At 54.0% G+C, this 25,544-nt stretch overlaps 1 protein-coding gene across 1 annotated transcript; it reads left to right on the top strand.

Moving 5' to 3' along the window:
* Positions 1-5,382: 5,382 nt before the first annotated feature.
* LOC149809195 (DNA (cytosine-5)-methyltransferase 1B-like) lies at positions 5,383-15,370 on the top strand. The gene is made up of 16 exons (XM_089994952.1): positions 5,383-5,763; positions 5,948-6,037; positions 6,224-6,354; positions 6,636-7,155; positions 7,732-8,041; positions 8,313-8,479; positions 8,875-9,291; positions 9,738-10,078; positions 10,542-11,002; positions 11,081-11,173; positions 11,315-11,701; positions 12,221-12,714; positions 13,363-13,625; positions 14,058-14,265; positions 14,633-14,830; positions 15,215-15,370. The coding sequence occupies exons 1-16, from the start codon at positions 5,383-5,385 to the stop codon at positions 15,368-15,370; spliced, it is 4,617 nt and encodes a 1,538-aa protein (XP_089851078.1).
* Positions 15,371-25,544: the final 10,174 nt, after the last annotated feature.

Genomic DNA, 25,544 nt, shown 5'->3' with positions numbered 1-25,544 from the left:
TGCTGCTGCATCAAGGAAAGAGAATGAGTCTCTGCACACGCAAAGACGAGGCTTGAACGTGGTGTGCCTAGTTGATGACGCGAATCGAAGACCTTAGGAACAACGGGCGGCGCGCCTCCGTACAGTTGGCAGATGGAGAGCTTACCTGTCAAAGTTCCCGGCATGCTGGGACTCCAAGTACTCGTAGAAGGCTCCAAACTTGACGCGTGAGTTGCACAGGACGTCGGGGTTTGGCGTCCGGCCATTTCGCATCTCACTGACGCAGTGCGAGACAACGCGCTCCCAATACTCGTTCGTCAGTGGCACCACATTGAGCTTCACCCCCTGCTGCTCACACACCTGCAACACAACACACGATCACCAGTCAACACCACTGCTGCATTCTATCTCAAGATAGCTGCCTCCCATCATCCTGAGTCCAGGACAACGGCATGCCACCAATACCACTGTCACTAGCTCACCAATCAGTGGTAGCCTCACCTGCCTGTCAATGTTCATTATGATTGTGGAAATCCAAACACGAAATTTCCAAAGTATAGAAACCCTTGAGCTCCTGGACACGCAAGTGTGCTTCCTTATGCGTGCAGTGCATGTAAGCCAACGCAACGCGTGCTCTGTGCATGTTCAATGCCAGTGTTGACAAGGCAGCAGCGCACTTTTGTAGCATATGACAAGTCTTCCTCCCATGGACACTGATCCCAGAAGTTCCGAAAGTCCTCTTGAAACCAGATTTGGAGATAGAAAGCGTGCACTTCGTGCCCCGCAGCCTGCAAAAGTGCGAGTGCCAAGCTGCTATCCACTCCACCACTCAACAGAAGTGCCACTCTCAGTGGTTTGTGGTGCATCTCGCACCTGCAAAGCTCAACAAAACTCTAAAGTCACTGAATCATCTCGACTGTTGATTGAGATGTTGCTTACGCATGGTGCCGCTCTGTGCGTGATGTGGTCTCCCACCACTTTTCAATGCAACGATTGCACCCTATCGCTGTGCAAATGTTCGTTTCCCCAAAAAAGGCACGCAGGAATTCAGCCCTCGACATGTTGAGAAACAGTGGGGCATATATTGGCGCCACTTCCGACCTTAGGCGTATGGCAGGTACATATCATTCGAGCAAATGACAAGGCAAGGAGCTGCTCACCCCTGTAGATATCGCGCTGAGTACGGCCAATGTGCAAGGTCACGACCAGACGTGCTTGCTTGCTGGCCTTCGAGATGAACTTCTGTGAAGCTTGCATACGGCTGCTGCGACAGGAAGCGCTTGCTCGCGCGATGCATGCGACCGGCAAATAAACTGTGGTGGATACGTGCCGGCGTTGCCAATGGAACATGACAGAACTGTGTCCGCATGGCCAGCAGGGATTTCGTCATCATCATCACCTCCCGCGAGTTCATCGGGAACTTTTGCGATCAGTGGCACATTGCTGTGCAACGATTACACGTCGCTGTACAACCTACGCAACAAGTTGAGACGCCACACAGCGGCGCAGGGCAATCACTTTCTGAGAAAACAATCTGTTCATACATAAATGGTGCAGACGAAATAGAACACGTGCCAACAAATACGTCAATTCCGGCAGAGCGGGTTGCACGTCATCAGGCTAAGAGACCGTCGTGAGGACATGCATCCACCAAAGACGTTGTCGGTTCATAGTGGGAGGCTGCGTTGCCTTGCTTACTAACTGCTTGCGACATGCCAGGTGGCAGAGTGACAGTGCTCGACTGTAGATAGGAATGTGCAGATGTTAACTTGCTAGGGCTATCTAGGGGGGACACCGACACAACTCCGACTGCAAGTCAAGGTGTAGAGATATCTAGCCACATCTTGGCACATTGCACAATGTTCTGCAAGCGTGTAGAGCGCATTTCATGGAACATTCAGCACTCATAAATGCTCGTGTGCATTAGATCAGTTCGTCAGTAACTCAGCTTGCATGTCCTGACCCGCATTGTCTGACCCAAATCACAATGGCCACACAGGCCGATGTCACAGCCTGGAAGGCAATCGGTGGAAAGGTTGAGGATACTAAGGGAAGGAAAACGTATGTGACGCCATCTGGGAAGAGACTTCGGACCTGGAAAGAGGCCGCTCGAATGTTGGAGGACAGTGAAGCAACCAAGGAGGACGGTAAGGAAATGAAGTGCTGTACTAATGACAAATGTAAGGTTGCTTGGGCATTCTGTCGGTCATGTTGTGAAGGCAAGAGTGCTTAGGAGACTGAATGTGGAATTTGGGCAGCCATAATTTGAATTTGCTATTCAAACGTTGATCGAAGCTGTGTAAGGGGGAAGAGCACCTTAGTCCTGGCCAACACGTCAGATGTATGATCCTTCTGCCTTCCTGCAAGTTGCTCACTTCACGTGGAGGAGTCGTGCGATCTTCCCACATCGCGTGCTCTTACTAGCTGGTTTGAAATAGCGCTCCCTTGAGCCGTCCACACACCCAGGTATTGCACAACATCACTGCTACAGTTTTATATGAGACTACGATGTACTCTTACGCCCAGATCAGCGTTGGTGCTGTGGTGCTGATTGGAGGTCTGGAACGGCTGATACGGTAGCAATGCGTACCATGGACACAGTCCACAGCGTGTTGAGTACGATACGTCAACGGAAGTAGTAGAACAAACTGCATACGCCTGCTATGCGCGAGTGTCAGCTGCTTCATGATGTATGCGCATGCGGTTCGTAACGGCCATCCCTGTAGCGACGCCTCTCCGTGAAAGATGACACGCAGGGCAGCGTTAGATGGTAAGAGTTAAGAGCATGAGTCTTGGAGATGAGACTCGCTGTCAGAATCCTCATAAATCCATGTTGTCCCCATCTAAAACCCTACTCGGTCATTCATAATTCAAAATTTCGATGTTTTCTTGGCAGGTGCTCCCAACAGAAAGCAAGCATGCGTAGAGCCAGTTTCGGGCGTTGAGCCTGCAGTCGACGTCACTGCTAGTGAGACACCTGTGGAGAACGATGCTGTGAAGTCGAATGGTCGAAAGAAGCAGAAGACAGACACTCGCGATGAGGACACCATGCCGGTAACCGATGACGCTGCATCGAATGCCAGCAAGAAGCAGACGAAATCCGATGACAAGGAGGCTGTGCCTGACACCCAGGCACCGGCAGGATCAAACGCTGCCAAGAAGCAGAGGAAAGCTGCATCCACCAAGTCAGAGCAGCCTGCCACCAAGGAAGCAAATACTAACAAGAAACAAAAGGCATCCAGCGACGAGGAAGAGCTGCCTGCAACCACTGTAGCGGCGCCAAACGCCAAGAAGCAGAAGAAGGCCGCAGACGACGAGAAGGATGAAGCACCTGCCAAGGCAGTTGCCAGAGGCAGCAAAAGAGAAGCAACTCAAAACGTGAGCTATGCTGACGTCAAGCCGGAAGTGAGGGAACGCCGAGTAGATGTGGTTGCAGAGGAGGCATGCGAGACCGAGAAGGAGGCGCTGGAGGCCACGGTCTCCTCCGAAAAGGGCGAGACTGTAACCAACAGCAGCTTGAAGCGCAGGCTCCTGAGCTTTGAGGTCGTGGACAAGCAAGGCCAGCGTAACGTGATCCAGCGGCTGAACCTGGAGGGCTGCGAGCCTTGCTTCATCACAGGTGTGTCCAGAGACCCCGAAGGCCGATTGGCACGAAATGATAACTTTCTTCACATGCAGCCTACGCTTTGCTGCGTCATACGACGCCTGGCTTGGCAATGGACGTGAGTCATGATTAACTGTTGCAGATCAGGTTCGCTGACTGCTTCTCTGCACCCATGGCATCTCCGAATTTTGCGTTCTGATCTTCATGCATGTGCATTGCAATAGCATGCAGAGAAGTCTCCTTGCAGACCCTGGGTCTGCAGTTCAACATCCAATACGCGCAACAACAAGGAATAGCCCAGTGTGCTCGCATCAAGGAATATGAGTGTCTACAGGTGCTCCGCTCGATGATCAGAGTTTGCCCCGATGGTCTGTGAGCACAGTGCAAGTTTGCTAGTCACCGCTCTTCTTTCCAGAGTAACGTGGTGCTGCCGTTCATGTCTGCAGTGTACAGCATGCCAAACAGGCACTTGTGTCATCCGGCGACGTGGACAAGTGCTAAATTCCGGTGCATGCAGGAGCTATCTACCCGTCATCGGGCGAGACATCGAAGGACAAGGGCAGAACGGTGGAGAAGTTTGGGCCGATCACGAAGTGGAGCGTGCAGTACTACACAGCGGAGCCCAAGGTGCTCCTTCACACGTCCACTGCGGAGTACACGTGCGTCAAGCCGTCCACCGAGTTCCGCGCCTCCTTCCAAGACCTCATGGAGCAGGTCAACATCTGCTTCCACATCGTCCAGGTGCGCAGCCCAAGCCAGTGCCTCTGTGAGCAGGGGTTGCACTCTTCTCCTGCTGCAAGCAGCCCTCTAGTGCTGTCACGATGGGGTTGCATTCGGGGTCTGCAATCTCCCTGTGAATTTGACAGCGCAAAAGATGGTGGTGTTGAGAGTTCTTCACTTGCTGGCAGTGACATTATGACACAGGGACTGTCCGTGCATGTTTGTACTGTTTGGCGGCGTAGTCCTGGTCCATTCACTTGTAGCTGAGCGATCCATTCGTGGCCAATGTCTCGGGTCGCCAGTGGCGTTGACCAACATCCCATGGTCGCTTTGCAGGGCCTCAAGGCTGAGGCGAAGGGAGCAGAGATGAGCTTTGAGCAGGTGTTGGCGCACCTGAACCGCTCCAAGGTGATGAAGGGCTACATCTCGGTGCGCGACGGTGTGCTCCTCAGCGGCCCCTTCATCCTCAGCCAGCTCCCCGACATGCAGCTTGCCATCGGCTCCAAGTTCAAGCTCGCCGACAGCACCTTTGTGCAGGGCCTCACCTCTGAGGTGCGCCTTTGCTCGCCACTCAGTAACCTGGATTGCACGCTTGCACAGCCCTCAACTAAACATTTGCTGAGCTCAGCACCGTTCTGATGACGGGCTCCTTTGTGGCTCGCCCTTGCCCTTGCTCTCATGCCGACGCTGGAGGCTTACCGCCATCTGTACCGTCCACAGTCTTTGCAGATGATGATGATGATGATGTATATTTTTACACTCTCTGTGCGATGTAATGATGATGTATATTTTTACACGACCGCATCTATATATGGGCATTGGCAACGTTAAGAACTACATGGGAAAGAGTGCTACCATTACTGTCACAGACCGCCTTCACCATCGCCGCTGTTGAGATCTTGTGTCGCCTCCGGCATGCGGCGCTCGACACTTGCGCCGTTCAGAATGCTTTTCGCTATGAGCGTGCGCCTGGCACTCTCAACTTCCAATGTAAGCAGCGAACGTCGTTCACTCCCATACAAGCATTCTGTTATGAGGACCAAAACTCGGCCGTGTAGTCTGACATGTGAGTGGCCAACATGCAGCTGAAACGCGGGCCGCCCAAGACGCTGGCTCAGCAGATAAATCAGGGCATCGTGTTCCGCGAGCCAGGAGCCCCTGCTGAGGACGACGGCCCAGAGCCGATGCAGCTGGACTCGGCGGCCGCTGCGGATGAGGAGTTTGCGCGCAGGCTGCAGGGCAAACTGGATGCTCAGGAGTTTGCTGCCGCTCAGCGAGGGGGGCAGAAGGTGCGCAAGGGCGACAAGGCGGTCTACATCAAGATCAGCGAGGAGGAGATCGCGGACGACTACCCCATGCCCAAGCAGTACGTGAAGGAGCGCGAGGAGATGGACGAGCTGCTCATCAACGGCGACGACTGCATGCTGCTTGACATCGACCCTGATAACCTTCCAACCCAGGTGCGCTCTTCGTGAAGCTGACCACGAAGTTGTGGAGCAGCCACTCCGATGCCGAGGTGGCCGCTCCACCAGAGTGTCCGGATCGAGCATGCAGCTGAGACGAATGCTGCGGCTGCGCTTGTGCTGCATCGGTTGCAAATGTGTAAACACTTAATCTGTGGACAATGTAGATCTGTGTGGCAAGGTGCGTGGTGCTATGCAAAAGTCATGCGTTTTGTCACGGCCTTGTGATGGGAACGTCATTGCTACTCGTCTCACCAGTGAAGCACATCAGGTACATGAGCCCGGTGAGGTGTACCTGATCGGAACATAGTTGTACTATCTGAGTGGTGCCTCACTTCGGTGCGTCCAATAATGTGTGTCATGCTGCAGCTAGGATCCGTGCTAACGATGCCGCAAAGCGATGCATTCGTGGAGCGGGAAGGCCTGGCACAGCCTCTAACGTTGATTCTATTTGCAGGTGATCGATAACTTTGGTGCGTACAACAGCGAGGGGTTCCTCTCCTCGCTCGAGCTGCTGCCCATGTGGCAAAACGTCGACCCTGACATCGACCTGTACGGCTCTGGCATCGTCAGCGAGCAAGAGAGCGAGTGGGCCGCAGGCCACCCCTTGAACCTTGACGGTCCTTGTGTGCCCCCCCCCCACTTCCACGCACGCAACCTAGCATGCAACACCCTGCCTGAATCGCGCTTGCCGCTTGCTCGCAAGCGCCTAATCACTGTCCCTGAATTCTACGAGTAAGTCACATGAACGAGCTGAAGTACTGCTGGCTGTTGTCAGCATGTATTCGGAATCCCTTTAGCAGACCTTACCAGCGAGCTTTCATTAACAAACAAGCAAACGATTGATATATCGTTGTTCTCTTACGAAGCCATAGGCAAGTTATCCTGTACTCATGCCAGCATCTAGAAGCAATGGACCCTCATTGTTACACTTCCGAAGGAGAGGTCACACATGCAGCGGCGACCGAGCTGGATGCGGAAGGCGCCGCATCCGCAGCAGGGCCCTCGGGTGCCAGCTCCTCCGCAGGCGCGAGCGGAAGTGGGGCGGGGGGGAGCGGCAGGGGAGCTGTGGATGTTCCGGAAGACGCCGATGAGCCGGAGGGCATGAGTGTGTATCTGTCCGAGATCAAGGAGTGGATGGTGGAGTTCTCGTGCGACATGCTGTTTATTGCCGTGCGCACTGACTGCGCGTGGTACCGTATCCGCAGCGTCACTGCGAGCTATCAGCCCTGGTTCGACACCGTGCTCAAGTGTGCGCGCCTCGCTGTGCACATCCTCGCCACTCTGGACCAGGAGAAGAGAAGCAGCCGCCTCTCCTTCACCGACGTCGTCAAGCACCTTGCAGAGCAGGACGTCGCTAAGCCCACCTTCATTTCCTCAAAGCTTGCGGTATGCTTCTGGGACCGACAGACGATGATGTGGTATTTCACAACAACACCCCATCCGCATGGACATCGTCGATCCTAAAGGAGTCACTGCTACCATTACCCCAGGCAAGGGACCTGGACCAGCCTAACGTGCCGTAGCCTGACATATTACGTCTCCCCGTCTCCTTCCCTGTAAGAAAGGATGTTTCAGCCACAGGCGAAGCGACCTGTCAACATCTGTACAACATCATCGCAGGCCACTCTCCGAACCTGTGTCGTGAGGTCAACTCCCAGGAATGAGTTCAAATCAGCCATCTCACATAGTGCAGCTTAGTAGACCAGTACCGTCTGAAGGCCTCTGCACCATCTGATGGACAAGGCAAGGCGTAACATGGATGTGTAACCTTCTGTCTCCAAGTGTATCGGCGACACACAGCACATCCGATTCCACAAACACGAGAAGGGTACAGTCCTTTACTTGGAGCATTTCCAGGTTGCATTCACTGATTGAAACAGCAAACAGGATGTGAACAGTCCTCGTGCTCGGCCACTGTCGACATAGCACAGCAACGTTGAGTTGGAGCTTGTGTGTTTGCAGGCAGTGGAGCGGTTTGTGGTGGTGCACGGTCAGATCATCCTCAACCAGTTCAAGCACTACCCCAAAAAGGCCATCCAGAGCTGCGCCTTTGCCTTGGGCCTCAAGCGCCTCATGGAGGCTCGCCGCCACTCCAAGCTCTACATGTCCAAGGCCAAGGGCAAGGGCCTCGCAAGCAAGGGCGGCAACGCCAACCCTATGAAGGACCGCTCTGTTGCTGGCCGCCCCAAGCCCATGACCGCCACCGCCACCAACTTGGTCAAGGCTGTCTGGATGGATTACTTCTACTACAACAACGCCAAGGAGAATGCTGGTACGCCCTCAACATGGCTGCCACTCTCAAGCCATGTTATGCATGCGGCACGGGCTGCCGTTCAGCTGTAGCGCACATTGACGCGATCCAACTTCATGGAATGCATGGCATGAATTGCATTGCTTGTAGCACATGTGGTACCTTGCAATGCATCACACATCAATGTGTGTATATGCTTGGATATCTATGTTGTCCAGAAGCATCATCACTTGAGTGAGACAGTTGTCATTGCTGTCTGCGGCTGCTGAGACGTGGCTGTGTCACCTTGCAGAGGACGAGAACGTGCCAAAGGCTGAGGCGGTGGAGGAGGATGAGAATGAAGAAGATGACGCTGACGAGAACGCGGAGGAGGCCGTAGAGGACGCTCTGCAAGCCACCGCTCAGGCGCCCAGCAAGATTGCGGTCTCCAAGACACGGGTCAAGGCGATGAAAAAGAAGGTAATGCTCCTGAATCCAATCATCTTGCTGCCTGTAAGCATGCCATGATACTATGAGCGACATACGGATAGTACCAACAGTTGTAAGGTTTGCAAATCATAGTTTTCTGTAGGAACATGACAGACTATGGAGATCTTGCTCAGCCGAGTTGGGTAGGCAAAGAAATCGTAGTGGCAGAAGATGTACATATTTGCGACGCTAGGGACTACAATGCCTATTCTGCTGTCCTGTTATCAGTGACATTGATGGCTTTGTATTGACAACCACGAACGATGCCTTCTGCACAGCAGTCGCTGCATGCTTGCCTCAGGGAAAAAAGTGATGGCAATGGTAGCACTGATGCCCATGTAGAACCTGGAGTTGTCAATGTCCATCTGGATGCGGGAGTGCTGTAGAAAGGTGCGCAATCATCAATCGATTCCCTGACATGTCGTGCCGTGCAGACGAATGGCGCCCCAGCGGCGGCATCTGCCAAAGACGAGATCGTAGATGCCGCAGCCGACGCCAAGCCGAGCGACAAAGCACACATGTTCCGCAGCGTGACGGTGCGCGGCACAGAGGCAGCACTGGGAAGCGTCGTCGAGCTGGAAGACGAGGACGAGGACACAGAGCTGCCACTGATCGGCCTCGTGCAGGCCATCTGGCACGAGGGCACCCCCTCCGATGTCCAGTTGCAGGTCCGCATCATGGTTCGCGGGGTGGAGACCGTGCTTGGTGACGCCGCGTCCGCTCACGAGCTCTTCCTCACTGATGTGCTCTACGAGTGCCCTGCTGCCACCATGCTGGGCCGCTGCAAGGCACACCACCTCCAGGTACCTCCCCCGCTTTTTTTCTTTCTTATTCTCGCTCGTTGCTTGCTCCACATTATGTACTTTGTGACTGCTTGCCTCAGCTGATGGTAATGATAGCACTGATGCCCAAGTAGAGCTTGGAGTTACCAATATGGATGCGGGGGGTTAGGGCATGCGGTAGGGGTTAGGGTGTGGGGTCAGGGGTAACCCGTAACTCCCTGGATGCGGAATCCATGTGGATGCGGTAGTGTTGTATAAAGATACATCATTACAACATTGCCGCATTCTTTAGGACATCGGCAAGCCAGCAATGCGAATGCATCCACGTTCGCTGATGGTCTGAATGGAACTTGTGCTTGCAACTTGTGCGGCCATCTCACCAGCCGTTCTCCAAGTCGGTGTAGCCATGAAGAGCTTTAACACTTGCTAATTGTTGGGGGCTTCTGTTCGCATTGCTTCTGGTCGAGTGTTTGAGGAAATGCGGAGCAACGGCTGACAGCGGGGCAGCCCTGCAGGTGCCCACAGGCCCAGGGGAGGACAGGGTGAAGGCGCAGGCCGCCGTGAAGGAGCTTCTGGCGGAGAATGAGACCCTCGCGGCGGCCGGAGAGCCGCTGCAGCTGCTCTACCGCAGCCTCTATCTGCCTCAGGAGGGCATGTTCAAGGTGATGCCCGCCGACCTCAAGCTCGGAGCCTATCTCCAGGAAGACGCTGACACCAACGGCTTCATCAAAGACGGCCTTGCCAGCACCACCTTCACGTATGAGGGCCAGCAGTACCGCGTCGGGGACTTTGTGTACTTGCACCCCAGGTGCTGCACTGCCCTGGAATGTTGCCACGCCTGCTGAGGGGTGCCTTGCATGGAAAGAACAGCGATTGTGCTTGCCTATGCTTGTTGAAGGAGCTTTCCCGTCGCCCTCACGGCTGCTGGAGTCCACCCACGACATTAAAACGTGCGCTGACTAGGTCCTCCTCCAGATCGTTCCCAGCTATGTTGACGCGAGAGCCAATGGACGCGAGGGCACAGGCAAGGGAAGATTTCCCTCACAACTTTGCAATCAGGCATCTAATATTCAGGCATTTTCTCTGCTTCTGTCACATCCTAGCCACCTTTTCGCCCCAAAAACGCACCTTGGTAGCTCATATGTCCAGCAGTGTTTCGCCAGACCCTCTGATTTTCGGGTCCAAGTACCAAAAAATGCATGAATTTTCGGGACAAGAATGGGGGTCGGAACTTTTTTCGGCGATGCACTGACTTATAGCCTGTGTTGCAGTGCGTCCAGCTCCACTGTGGTCCACTCAGAGGACGACGATGACGACGAGAACTACGAGAAGCCGGCCAAGAAGGTCAAGGCCGGCAAGAAGAGCGCCTCCACATTGAAAGCGAAGGACGACGATGACGACGAGGACGATGACGAGGACTTTGAAAAGCCCGCGCCAAAGGGCAAGGCAGCCAAGAAGGGTGCCGCCACCTCTACGACAGGCGATGATGACGAGGATGAGAACACCGACAAGCCCGCCAAGAAGGGCAAGGCAGCCAAGAAGGCCGCCGCAAAGGCAGTGGCCCCCAAGGAGCCTGTCGTGGAGGCTGCCGCCAACGCAGACGACCCCCACTGGCTGTCCAAGTACAAAGATGCCAAGCGCTTGGGCAAGGGCGACCTCACTGGCCTGCAGGCGTTTGTCATTGGCCAGATCGAAGCCATCAATGTCAAGGATTCCAAGTCCAAGGGTAAAGGTACGCCTTGACAACGCGCCTCCTGAAGTCTCCGCTCTGGCAATCTATGCTGCTTGTTTGATGGTCTGTGCGCTGCAGCGTTGGCCAACGGCGACCTCTGTGTCCGCACTTGTCTAGCGCAGGTGGCACCTCTGTCTGCGCTTCCCGCCCTCGTCAACAGTTTCAAGGCTCGTTGAGTGAGCACATAACTGTTCCATGTGCATGCACACCCGCAAAAACACGCACGAGGTGATGAAGATGCACACTATTACTTCCTGCCGTGTTAACGGCATCTACACTTATGTGTCAACGTGGGAGTTATGTGGTCTGCAGGGGTAGCGAAGAAGGTGACCTCACTCAAGGTCGCCTGCTTCGCACGGCCTGAGGACGTTTCCGGCGAGACGGCGTACGAGCAGACCCTGTGGTCGGTGTACTCCACCACCGACAAGATCACATGCGACGTGGATGACCTGCGCGGCCGCTGCTGCGTGGTGCTCGACGAAGGAGTCCGTCTCGGCGCGTTTGAGGTAACTCAGTTCACGTATGACGTCTACCGCTGTGTGGGCAGCCTTGGCAAGGACCGCAAGGTCGGCCTCAAGCCCAAGTCCCTCGACGTCAAGGGCGGTGCCCCTCAGCCCCGCCCTCGCGCGGCATCCGCGTCATCGAGCCGCGCATTTGAGTACGATGGCGTCGCGCTCAAAACGCTCGACATCTTTGCGGGTGTGCTCCCCTAACACCTCTCATTTCTCCTGTTGCAGAGGCTCTGCAAGTGAAGACAGAAAACTAGCCTCAGGTGGAAACTTCGTAACGATTGTTATACCTTATAATTCCGCACCTGCGCAGTCTGTGTTTTGAGTTTCGGACAGTGCTCTAGCCCTCTCATGGCGCTCCAATCGATGCCATAATGCAACATGCCCTCGCCACACAGCTTATTGTGTGGGATGTGAAGCTCCTACCCGTGTGCGATTTCATTCATCACCGCGCTCGCATCGTGTGTCTAGGGGCCCACGCTACAAGTCCTCGCGCGTCGGCGCAGAGAAGGCCTCTCGCTACCTGTCAGTGCGTCGCCACACCCTCTGATTTCTCAGGCCCAGAAACCCAAAGCAACATGGGTTTCTGGGACAGAATTGGGGGTCGACCGAATTGGGGTCGACCCGTTCTGACGAAGCACTGATACCTGTCGCTTCAAGCTGCTCAAAAACCAGTGCGATCCATGGCTCACCTGATGTGTGGTCGCAGGGTGCGGAGGCTTGTCGGAGGGCATGCATCAAGCACGAGCAGCCGTCACCAAGTGGGCCATCGAGTACGAGAAGCCCGCCGCGGAGGCCTTCAAACTCAACAACCCTGACGCTGTCGTCTACGCCGCCAACTGCAACGTCATCCTGCATCGCGCCATGGTCAAGGCGGGGCAGGAGTCACAGTGCGAAGCCTCAGAAGCTGCAGTCCAGGAGAGCGCCAACCTGGACCCTAGCTGGGTCGAGAGCTTGCCAGTGCCTGGTGAGGTGGAGTTCATCTGTGGGGGGCCACCTTGCCAGGGCTACTCTGGCATGAATCGCTTCAACAAGGGCAACTGGAGCATGGTGCAGAACAGCATGGTGATGTCGTACCTCTCGTACTGCGACTTCTACCGCCCGCGTTACTGGCTGCTGGAGAACGTCCGCAACTTTGTGAGCCACAACAAGAGCTTCACGTTCCGCCTCACGTTGCGCACGCTGCTGGAGATGGGTTATCAGGCATGCTGCTCCTTTTTTGCCATGCTCGCTCAGTAGGTTGCGCGCTTCAAGAACGAGCTGTCAGCTGTAACTCTGTCACAACATGGGGAGGCTTGAATGTGGTAGTGATGCGTTTAGTCTTCTGCTCAGTTGCCAGGCAGCCTGCTCTGTATCCGATCCACATTTTTCACAATCGCGTTGATTGCAAGGAACTTACTGCATATGGATGAGCACGAACCTGTTGAGGGGCTGCGAGCAAGGCTACGCGCACTCTCAGCGTGTGCGGTATCCTATCGAAGATGCATTTTGCAAATGGACCACAAACGAAGTAGAAGACATGTCAGGTTAGGCTGGTCCAGGTACACTTGCCTTGGGTGACGGTAACGGTAGCACTGATTCCAAAGTAGCACTTGGAGTTGCCAATGTCCATGTGGATGCGGTAGTGTTGTAAAATGGTACATCATTCCCCCACACAGAGAATGGCAGGAAATAGTCAATAAACAACAAAGACTGCGCATTCGAAGTGATGCAGCTCATTGCACGTCAACGATCGGAACAAGTAAGCCTGTCATGAACGCGCGGCCGCTCGCACGAGCTAAACTTGAACAGAAAGCCGGAAACGGTTTATCAGCATCATCACCACAACATGACACGGCGAACCATCTGCAGGTTCGCTTCGGCGTCCTGAACGCCGGCAACTTTGGCGTGTCGCAGTCCCGCAAGCGCACCTTCATCTGGGCAGCAGCACCCTCCGAGGAGCTGCCAGACTGGCCTCGCGCTCTGCACATCTTCAAGTCGCCGCAGCTCTGCATCAACCTGCCCGGTGGCATCTCCTATCGCGCGGTCAAGGACGGCAAGTTCGCTCCCCTTCGAGCTGTCACCGTCCGTGACGCCATCAAGGACCTCCCTGCCCTCTGCAACGGCGACGACCAGTGCGCTGCTCCCACTCAGCGCCAGCCCTTCGTGTAGTGATGATGGTGTATCTCTTACAACACTACCTAGGTTTCAAACGTGAATTCTTGGTTGTGCGGTGACTACTTCCTGCCGTTGTTTATGTGATGCAATGACGATGTATCTGTTGCAACACTACCGCATCCACATCGACATTGGCCACTCCAAGAACTACTTGGGAATCATTTCAATTCTACCATTACCGTGTTACCCGATTTCAGCAAAGCTTTGCAGTATTGGTCCCTCCTTCCCTGTGAAGCTTCTGCCACGCGCACCTTGGATGACGACGTATACCAAGGGCGGAACAGAGGTACAAGTACCTGGAGTTTGTTGGGTCGGAGTAATTTCATGACGCAGCAGTCCCCCGGGTGGTCCGTAAGCGGTACAAACGTTGACAGCATGACTTGTTGCAGGACGGAGCGTGAGTACCAGTCGGAGGCGATCTCAGACTTTCAAAAGTACGTGCGAGGCGACGAACGCGTGCTGCGCGACCACATCTGCAAGGCCATGAACGGGCTCAACGTCAGGCGCTGCTCCCTCATCCCGCGCAACACCCCTGGCGCTGACTGGCGCGCCCTCATCTTCCACGTTCGTGAGAACCCCAACGACGAAACCTTTGAGGTCCGCCTTCATGTGCTCTCTCGGTTGGCACCCCATACGTGGCGACTCCGCATGTGTATGGCTTGCAGTTGCGGTCTGGTGATGCTTCCAGCCGGTGGCTAGGTCTGCAATGTGCTCGAAGGTGCCTGGATAGGCTTGCACCGGGTTATCCAGTATGCCGAGGCAATCTGTTGTTGATGCGAAAAACACGCGTTTCATGCAGTTGCACCAAGCTGCTGCATGTCCACTGATACAAGGCAGTACACACTGTGACAGCAGCACTTGAGAGTTTTGTGGGCGTCATTCGTACAGAGTCGGCATGGAGTTGTGAAGTCTGCTGTGAGACAATGTGATTTGCCATCTGTTGTGACACTGTTGGCGGTTGCAGGGACAGAAACTCATCCCATGGTGCCTACCCAACACGGCAGAGCGGCACAACGGGTGGCGGGGGCTGTTTGGCCGCCTTGACTGGGACGGGCATTTCCCCACCTCCACCACCGATCCCAACCCCATGGGCAAGGTCGGCCAGGTGTTCCACCCAGAGCAAGACCGCATCGTGTCCGTGCGTGAGTGCGCTCGAGCACAGGTGTGCCCCCCCCTTGTTCAATTGCCGATTGACTTTGGACGCTTTACACGCCACCGTCCACAGGCTTGTCAATGCAAGGTCATGAGTTTATTTACCGTCCCAAGAGACCCTCAACAGGGTTGAGGCAGCAGTATGTGATGCCATTGAAACACTCATCCACCCATTCTTACAATGCTTCCCCATGGCCATCTTGTTTGATGGTCCATGCCCTCATTCTTGTCACGCTTCTGACTGGCATGCGACGCATTGATTCAACTTCAAGCGGGCCAAGGGCAGTGGTCCGCTTTCCTGTAAGCACTGTGATTTAAGCCTCCCCTTGCATGGAGATGTGGCAGGATTTTGAATCCAGTTGACCACTGCATAAAGATGGAAGCAAATGTGCAGGGCTTCCCTGACCGCTTCCAGTTCTATGGAAATGTCAACCACAAGCACAAGCAGGTGGGCAATGCTGTGCCTCCCCCCCTGGCCCGTGCACTGGGCTTTATGCTTCGAAAGAAGTTGGACGACAAGTCGAAAGACAGCTTTGGTATCTGTTTGTAAGCCGCTCAAGGGTTAGAACTGTGCAATTGCCCTGCTTCAAGGCGGCACACTAGGCGACTGTGGAGATAGGACGTGAGAGCACATGACCGTCGCATCATCAGTTTCCCATGTTCCCACATGCATGGGAGCTTGGTGCATGTTTGGCTGGCACGCGTCGCACATGTATGCATGAGGCAGCTTCTGTGTTCAGACTTTTAGTATGTTTGGGCGACTGCTGACATGCATCACACCAGCTTGTTTATTTTACAATCGACAATGCAACTGCCTCAGCGCACACTACTGACAGCGCAACCTGACAAACCTGCTATGTCACACCTGCTGGCCCAGAGTTTGCTCCAAAACATTCCTTACATGGTTGATGCCAAGCATTCTATGCATGCTATGAAAAGGCAACCCACAGTACGAATGTGGGCTGCAATTTTGGCAGTCAGCCAATAGATTGCAAGGTCACATGGCAACAAGAGTGTTTAGAAGGTGCACAACTTTTGGCTCAACTCATTCCAGAATTCAGAAGTCTGGGTGGCAAAAGGACCGTTGCAAAGGTTGATCAGCTAAGCCATGAAGTGCATCTGACAGACGTTTGAGATGTTTGTTGCTGCAACGGAGCCAAAAGTATTGAGTACGATGCTCAGTGTATCAAGGCAGTGGGAGCAAGCACCAAAAACTACACAGCCATTGTGGCATAACGTAAAGAGTTACATTTACAGTCGTCTTTGAATACTTGAGCTACAAAGGGACTGCTCGTCGACATTGCACCCACAAGCACGGCTGCCGGGCAGGTGCCAAAAAACCGAGTCACAAACGTATATGCATGACTAAGCAGATTCTTTAGCCCAAATGGCACTGCCTCACACACAAGTGCTCGCACAGGCTAATAATGACGGGCCTTGCATCAGCAGAGGGTTAAGACCCATTCCCTGTGCTACCCCACGTCAAGCACGGGTCCCATTGTTGCCAGCGTCTGCTGCCGCGCTTGGGCTGCATGCTCCCGGCCTTGCAGTGCGGACACCCCGTGCGTGGTTTTTGGATGAGTCAGCATCCACTGTTGCCCCTCCATTCAGCAGCAGCAGCGCCTGATCCACCAGCTTCTCAGCCGCACGCAAGCGGTCGGCAGTCCAGTACTCCACGTCGCTGTGCTGGCCTGCGAGCGCTTCGCACCCTTCGTCTGCCGCCGGGCATGATGGACCTGGAGGCACTTGGCAGGCTGGGACAGTGTGCAAGCGCTCGTACTCGCTCTCGCCGCACGAAGGATCCGCCAAGCGCCGACGCTTCGTTGATGGCAACACAACTTGCTCGGGGAGCGAAGTTGGGAGTGGAGGAACCATTCCGAAGTGCCCAGCGCTGCTGTTATTGCATCCATACACCCCTTCGTGTACGCTCTGTTGCAAGGAGCTGCGATCGGCACCGTCATAGACGTGAGGAAATCGACCAACTCCTGCTTGCAACGCCTCCAAGGATCGCGATGCGTCGACGCTGGCTGCCGTTTGCGTGCTCTTGCCGCCGAAATCCGGAGCCTGATTGAAAGCCAGAATTGCCATGGCGGACGCTGCCTGGAGGAGCTCCGATGAGATAGAGAGAGGGGGCGGGGGTGGCATTGAAGAGGACAGGGAGGCCGGTAATGGGACCGTACGGGGGCACGGTTCGGCGAGGTTGCATCCGGAAACTTGCAGAGCCTCGTCGAGGGGGAGGGGGCAGGGATTTGGGAAGTTGCAGGGAGCAGCTTCCCCGAGGATGCGTCGGGCTGCGCGGTCATATGCGAGCGCCGCCTCCACCGGATCGCTGAAGGCTCCCACGTAGAAACGCTCCCTTCGCCCACGGCGCACTTCCACAGTGTAACGGCCCTCCCTCCGTCTCCGCACACCCCTGAACCCGGTCTTGCTGGGCTGTGCGCTGTAGTCGTCCGACAGCGCGCCCGTGGAAGGCCCCATGTGCTGTACTGCTTCCGTCGTTGAGCTGGCTTCATGCATCCCTCCGTGTACATGCTGTTGCATGGAGCTGCGATTGACGGCGTCATAGACGTGAGGAGTACGTCCAAATGTCCGCATCAGTGCTTCCCTGAAGGATGATGATGCGTCGGCACTGGCTGTCGTTTGCCTCGTGCCGCCGAAAGCCGGAGCCTGATTGGAATCCAGAAACGCCCTGACAGGCGCTGCATGGAGGAGCTCAGGAGCTAAGATGGAGAGAGGGGGCGGGGGTGGCCTTGAGGAGGCCGGGGAGGCCGGTGAGGGGACTGTACGGGGGTAGGGTTCGGCGGAGTTGCATCCGGAAACATGCGGAGCCTCGTCGAGGGGGAGGGGGCAGGGAGTTGGGAAGTTGCAGGGAGCAGCCTCCCCGAGGATGCGTCGGGCTGCACGATCATATGCCAGCGCCGCCTCCACCGGATCGCTGAAGGCTCCCACGTAGAAACGCTCCCTTTGCCCACGGCGCACTTCCACAGTGTAACGGCCCTCCCTCCGTCTCCGCACGCCCTTGAGCCCACTCTGGCCGGACTTTGCGCTGTAGTTGTTCGACTGCGTGCCTGTGGAAGGGCCAATGTGCTGCACTGCTGCCGCCATTGAGCTGGCCTGCAGGAGGTGTTGTAGTGGCTGTTGTGACGGTACTTGGGCGGCTGCTGGGAGGGCTGATCGGCCAGCGACCACTGCAGCAGTGGTGTTTGTGGTTGGGTGAATGGGCATTTCGAAGTCGATGCGTCAGCGTCAATCAAGCGGGGGAACCTGCAGCAGCATTGTTTGTCATAGAATGATGCTCAAGACATTTTAGAAACCCTGTCGAGTGTGCCGCCTGGCAAACAGCTTGATTGTTGAAACTACCTTGTCCATCAAACCAGAAGGGTGGTTGCGAGAGTATTGTGCATCCTTGGACAAAAGGACAGTGGATTGAACTGCATCATGACAAGCTGTATTCATTTTGGAGGGGCCATTGGTACTTTCGTAGACCAAGTGCACGCTAGAAACACACAGGTGTCATCACCTTTCTGCTTTTGTGCAGTTGCAAACTCGCATGCACGAAGTGATTTGTGGTATACAGGACAGCAACATTTACCGGATCAAATGCTGGACAGCAAGGTCATGAGGGATGCATGATTGTCGGGGAATGGAAAAAGGTACGACCAGATCGTATGTTCCATATGGCACTTAGAATTACGGTCGCTTTTCTTCTGCTGGTACCGTGTATCCCTTGTGCGCTTCCAATGGAAGGCTGGACAGGAAAGGGACATCCAGCCATCCACTGCCATGCACGAGGAGCACTGCGCATAGCATGAAGCATGCATTCGCAGATCGTCCTTACCATGTAAATCGTTCCAGGGCATTCTGCGATTCTGGCGTCGTCGATGCTCTTTCCACAAGGTTTCCGAAGGAAACGCTTGAATTGCCATGCGCCATGTCGCGTCTAATGCCAGCTGTGACACCGCATCCCAAGTATTGCACCTGGATGACATGTGGCTCTACGAGTCTGTTCGTTGAAGAGTATCGGTGATACGAAATCTTCTTGTTCATGAGCATACCCCATGCACGTCGTGAAAAATAAGTGTAACGTTGTCCGAGGTGCCAATCCCCCAGGCACGAGGGACAAATGTGCAGATGAAACACAGTTACCTTTTACGCACCACCTTCAATGCGTCTGACAGCACAGAAACCCGTGCAGACATTATTATGGTTGGCCTGACACATGCACATATGCGCACCTTTGCACGAGACCTCCATTAGCTGACGCTGGACCCCGAAAGCATCGACTCACTTTAGGATAGGCAATTGGCAGGTCCAAATGATGGTCTGGGATGCGTGAAAGCAACTAATCTGTGCTTGCCTCGAATGGCCGTTCGGGTGCGTGCAGACAATCACCCTGGATCCGTTCAAGACGCATGTAGCATGTACTAACCAACGAATTGTGGCTCGTTTTCAAGCCGTTTGTATGCAACACAGGTGCGATGGCGCTTGCGTTGCTGGTTTAAAGTTGGTCTTCTCGCTAGATTGCAAGATGTTCGGGGTCCGGGCTATCTCGGAGCTATCTTGAAATACCGAAAAATTTTCACATACTCTACGCGATATACATACATGTACTGTCGCGACATGGCCATAGATGTCAACCAGGCATCACGCCAACATCAGGCATATGAACAATTCGTCCCAACACACCTTCTAGACGAACTTTGTCCTCTCGTGCCTCTACCGACCTGGCAATTCAACATGCCATCCCCAGCCCAGCTGCAGGCTGGTGCCCCTGGGGGTCGGAGCAAGGAGCAAGAGTGGCAAGGCTATGGGGCCCTATCACCTTGTAAATGCTGCTACATGTATGCACCTACCTTCCTTTTCGAATATCACGTGCAGTGCTCGACATCCGCCCTAATAATTCAGTTCATTGCACCAGCTCTGTACTCGACTTTGAGCTCAGTCGATGGCATCTCAGCAGTAACTGACCTGTTTGCAACAATTCTTGGCAGCTTCAATGTTCCTTGTCCATGACCAGGCTGGCGCAGTGGCGCTGCAAGTATTTGTCTGAGTGCACTTTTTTGGAGTTGCCAATGTTCATGTGAATTCGGTAATGTTGTAAAAACACACATCATCACATCACACAGATAATAGCAGGAAATGATAGTGTCGTAAAAAGACACATCATCATCATGCTGCAGGATTCATGCACCATCTCCATCTTCAGGAAGCCACCGACTTGGCAGTGCATGACCGATCCCACACCAACTTCAGTCCCAGCAGATGACTCATCATGGGACCACTCGCCACGTACAACAGGCGCATGGACGCCAGATTACACGCATATTGACCTTGTACAAAGCTTGCATGAAAGTCATGCCTGGTGAGCAGAGAAATTGTACGGTTCATTCACTCTTATGCTGTAGTTGGGGAGTGCTCTGAATGCGAGGGCTGCACCGCCATAGAATAGCCAGCATTGCTATCAGCTACGATATCAAGCTCACGAACAGCGGCCAATCACTCACAAGTTGCAGTGGGATGATTATGGTCGCCACCCGCGCCAAGCAGCTTCACCACTACCGGGCAGGCTGAGTGGGCAGGTTATGTTCAGGCCAAGAAAATAGCACCAGAAGTTGCATTTGTGTGTCTTGAAGAAGTCGTGCATGCCCTTTGCACCGCGGTCCGTCCCTCCGTACCGCTTGTTCTGGCTGTGAAGGCAGGGATCCGTCCACCTCAACGCACATCCCTGAATGTCCACGACGATCTCCTCGCCGTGGCTCTCCTGGAAAGTGAAGTGCGAGAACGCATTGGCCAGGAGGCTGGCTGTCACAAGCTTGCGTATCACAGCTTCCCTGACATGCCTGACGGCTGCACATGTGCCGGCACTATGTTTGCGCAATACTTCTCGCATGACAGCTTGCGGGTTGAGAATGTAGCCAGCATTGTTGTTGAACTTCAGCCACATTCCCGGAAGGTACTTCTCACATAGCATGAACCTGAAGAGCACATGCCCGTTGAAATATGATTTGGGAAATGCCTGGCATGAATGTTTGACGAACATCGTTTCTGAAGTCATCTACATTGGCTCCAACGAAAAGTGGACGTATGTCATACCCCATACTTACAAAGTGGATACACAAATCAACAAATAAAGCCAAGCTCGCATTCTGATACATGAACGGCTCCGACGCATGCTTGTGGCTGTTCAAGTTGGGGGGTACCGGGGTGAAGCCGTCACGTTTTTTAGGACGCTTCGTTCTGGCAGTACTCAAGAGGCGGCAACTCCAGAATGACAGATAACAATTTTCATATCCAGCCACTCAGGTAAATGCCGTTGCTGTATGCCGCGGTACGGTTACTTGTACTGCAAACACCAGCGCCTGCTCAATCACTCGGACAACGAACACTATATGCATCGGTGGTTCTCTCGCACGTGACGAGGGGAAGTGTAGAGGATCACATGGCCAGGAGAACATGCCCCTTGCTTTGGAAGTAAGTAATTTGTGAGCCAGGCAAAGGCAGGTTGCTTCATAATGCGCGCAGGTCCCAATTATCAGCAATCATTGTTTGACTGTCCCCCTGCATGTGCGAGGGTCTTATGAGCCATATCTGAAGCAAAAGCGGCAGAGCGCACCTCTGACCATCGCCGTCGATCGCGGTAAGCATTGCCATGCACTGCTCCAGAAAGTGTACCCCTTTCATGACACTGATGCAATCACTCTTTTCAGGATCGATCGGCAGCAGTCGTTGGATGGTGGTCTGGCTTTCATATCTTCCAGATGAGGTCACGATTAGTTTCCGAGTGATGAATGGGATGGACATGGCACTCAAACACTCATGCTGGTCCAGTATGCCCATTTGAATCGAGTGGTGTAGCCCTTCCTTCAAACTCCGACTGTTCCTCACCAGGCTGTGTAGTGAGCCGCCTGGAGGGTGCAGAGGATTCCTGCATTGCCGGTGCGCTTGCACCAAACCTTGGACTGCCTTGTTGAACTTTCTCGCATACCTAGCTGCTCGGCGCTGGCAGTGCCAAACTTCTTGCAGGGACTCTGGGAGACTCTGCGACCATGATTGCCGGTCTTGAATCAATATTACAGCCACACATGACAATGTGCTGACAACCGTTTGGCCCACCTTTCACACGCGAATGATGCATTGCTTACCTCTTCTGCCTCCAACTTAGGAATGACACCTGACATGTAGCATTTTACTTTTAGCACTGGTGCAACAAGGTGCGAATTGAAGCTGGTTGGCATAGGCATTATGCGGCATCATGGCCGGGCTAACAGAACGCGCACCTTGTCGTTGGGTACCTGCAGTGGCTCCTTGCCTGCAAACTCCTCCACCACCTTGGCACTTGGTTCAGCATCCGCTAAAACATCGACCTTGAAGACAGCATGCTCGGAGCCCTTGTTTGAAGGTGCATCAGGGACCCTGGCCACAACTTGATCCTCATCGACATCCTCCGGTGAGTTTGCTTCGAACTTCTGCAGCGCGTTGTTGTAAGTGCAGCTAACAACAAAGTACAAGGAGTCCTCCTTGATAGCAGACTTCAGCATCACCGAAGCAACTGGCTGCACTTTGTGCTGGTCATCGTGTGGTTCTCTTGCAGTTGCGCTTGATGACTGCAGCGTCTGCAAGGATGTGGTACTGATTGTGTTTGCGATGCTCCTGAATACAGAGGCAAGCGAATGTCGCTCCATGCCAGTCTTTGAGATCTGTGCAAGCCTGCATTTCACGACCTTGCATAGTAAAAAGACTGATAGCTTACAGCCTGGTTGCGCAAGGGCAAAGGTGTATGCATTGTTCAAGGTTGAAAGAGTATTGGAGACTGATGCAAGTTTTCGGTATACAAGCCAATACCCTTGTAGATAGAATCATGCAATGAGCAGAGATGAGAAGGTTTTCTGTTTCTGTAATAGTCCCACAACAAAGCAGAACATGGTACAGAGCGAGTCCATCAATTCACAGAAGCGAACAGGAAAAAAATAAAATCGAAGCTTACGATGCCCTTGAATATGTATCACTCACCAAAGCCAAGTGCGAACAACGTGCGTACTAGACATGTCCGCATCCGTGATCCATCCATTCTGCAAGCTGCCGAAGGGGCATGAGTTCTGGCCGTGAGTCAGGTTGTCTTGCCATTGCCAAAGCCAACGGTGCATATTACAGCGTTGTGCTTGCCTAGCATCACAAGGATGCCATCGAGCATCTCTGCCGATTGTGACAAGGAGTCGGCCGGCCGGCCATCCGAAAGGAAGGTGATGTAGGTCATCTGTACACATAGCCGACGCGCTGCTTTCACAGCCCCTTTCACAGCTTTCATGCCTGCACGGCAGGCCAGTAATCATTCACTACACACCATATACATCGGAATGCAGGGTCCATGCTCAAAACCAAACTCTCGACACTATTTCACCCCCAAGCCTTGTTTGCCTCAACCTGTGGGAGACTCACTCACAACACCTCATGTTGAGATTCTCATGGGAGTTCGCACTGTTGAAGTTACCAGTTGAGGTAGCGACTCGCGCATGCACCACGGCTAGTACCAGGTATACAGGAGTTAATGAGAACACGTTTGTTGTAAACAACCTTTGTTGTAACAACAAACCTTGTACTAGCCGCGGTGCATGCGCGAGTCGCTACCTCATCTGGTGGTTCAACAGTAACTCATTCATGCACCCGCGAGCCTAGATTTGTCGAACTCCACCTGTGGACCCTTTGTTCACGTGCAATCTCGTGTGCGGGTTTCATACTAGTGGCATGAAGGACGATTGTAAACAGTACTATGTGATGATACTCGAGCGCGCAGCCTGTGAGGGGGTGCGCTTCCTACTGTGTGTCCGGTTCGTGCAAGGCATTTTGGCTCCTGACAACTATGCTGGCCGTATACGTCAGTTGTGAAGACCAAAAGAATGAATGCGAGGCAGCCCCATAACAAATCAATACGAGGGCCGATGCAGCGTACCTGCGGTATAGCTCGTGCCAAGCGAAGGTGTGAGGGCACACGCTTCTAGCTGCCTGGTGGCTTCAGCAACCTTCACGCACGAGAAATGGCGACAAGACTCGTCATTGAAACTCCAAAATGAGAAGATGTCGTTTTCAGCGAGCTGGGACGCTGCTCGGTCTTTGCAAAAACGGACAAGCTCATGCCGCACTGCGCTCGCCCGAGATATGTTGCCTGTCTCGGGTGTACATGCGTCGAGCAACCGCATGGACCGAGAGTTGTCAACGACGAAGATGATGTGGTTCGACATGCTGTGTACCAGGAGAGCATCGCTGTCGAGAGGGTCACTGTGTCAATACAAGGATGGACAACCTTGCAGGACGGACACACGACCCGTACGTCGTCCACGTCTTAAGCGCTCAGGAGTGATATCGGAACATGCATTTTTGTCGTTCTGCATCCGCGAAGGTCGTGGCCACCGAGACCGGTCGACTTGGAATGTTGCCAACAACCACTGTCCAGGAGAATACCAAATTGCAAGGAAGCACCTGTGTAGTAAAGCTGTAGCAAAGCGGACCACGGCAGTCTTTTGTAGGCCACGCAACACTTGTGCGGCATCAGTGCCAGAAGAATTGCCAAAGTCCGCTGGACTTGATCGGAGACAATTTGTTTGGCAGCGGAGACAATCTGCTGAGAAATCGATGATTGCGTGGAAGTCATCGACGGTGTTGACCCTGCTGTGTGACTAATCGATGGTTGAACAGTCATGCCCAACCCCCTCGATCAGTATTCCGTAAAAAACACACACACAGACCTTAGCCTGGTCCGGCGAGACCATTTGGATGCAGGTAATTCGCCAGCCTGAAACCATTTGCAATTCATGAGAAAACTTCCGGGTATACATTCAACAGCATCACCTGGCAATGGGAGAGATCGAGACAGCCCCAGCAACTTCTGGCACAGTTCTACTGGGCACTTCTGGGCCAGATTCTGGGGGAGCTGATATTTCAGACACGTTGCAACACTGTGGTTGCTTGCCAGGCGTGAATCATTTGTTACAAGAAACGGTCCACCGCCAGCCTGTGCCATCACGGCGCACGTTATTGACTGTGTGTCTGCGCGCCCACAACACATAACTCTTGCATGGACTTGGGCTTTGTGCCGTGCCCCGAACAGCGTTCTACATCCCCATTCATCGTCGTGCATGTGCCGATGATGGGCATGGTGCACGGCAACCCTTGCGGTGAGATGGAAGCCTGCATGCTTGAATTCGGCAGCAGCGGCATCTCATCATCGTGACTGTGCATTGGTGCCTTCTCGTGTGTGCTGGCAGTCGGACTTGAGGTATCCACGGAGCTACTGCCGCACTCCATGGCTGGAAGCTCGTCCAGCATGCTGCCCGACTGGGAGTGGCCAACGGACCACGGACCAAACAGTTTCGCGTCGTCGCTGGCGGTGATGTAGATCACAAGCCCACAAACCACCAAGGAGGAACTCAATAAAAAGAAGAAGGCCGCGTATGGGCTGAAGCCTCCAAAGAATACTATGCGCACCCCAGCCGTGTAAAAGTCGCTCGTCAAAACAGAAAGGTTCATCACCTGCACAGTAAGCACCATGTCGTCGGTGACCTACACAGCAAGATCGGCGAGGAAACACATCCCAACATTCTATGCCGGCATCCCACGCTGTTCTTGTGCGAGTGCAAGGCTAGTGTTGCTTTTGGTGTGCTGTGGTGTTCTGCCTGTCTGTGGGATAGAGTAAGGGTCACAATACAACCAGACGCGCATGACCTTGGCCA

This window comes from Nuphar pumila, unplaced genomic scaffold, assembly GCF_984573655.1.
Source record: "Nuphar pumila unplaced genomic scaffold, dmNupPumi1.hap1.1 HAP1_SCAFFOLD_1572, whole genome shotgun sequence".
Taxonomy (NCBI): domain Eukaryota; kingdom Viridiplantae; phylum Streptophyta; class Magnoliopsida; order Nymphaeales; family Nymphaeaceae; genus Nuphar; species Nuphar pumila.
This window is presented reverse-complemented; position numbering and strand designations above follow the sequence as displayed.

Bases quoted from the DNA above. Each gene is read 5' to 3' on its own strand.
- LOC149809195 (XM_089994952.1), top strand. From the start codon at position 5,383: ATGCAGCTGAAACGCGGGCCGCCCAAGACGCTGGCTCAGCAGATAAAT. The intron at 5,764-5,947 runs GTGCGCTCTTCG...CTGTGTGGCAAG, and splicing joins CTGATAACCTTCCAACCCAG to GTGCGTGGTGCTATGCAAAA. The intron at 11,702-12,220 runs GTGTGCTCCCCT...GTGTGGTCGCAG, and splicing joins AACGCTCGACATCTTTGCGG to GGTGCGGAGGCTTGTCGGAG.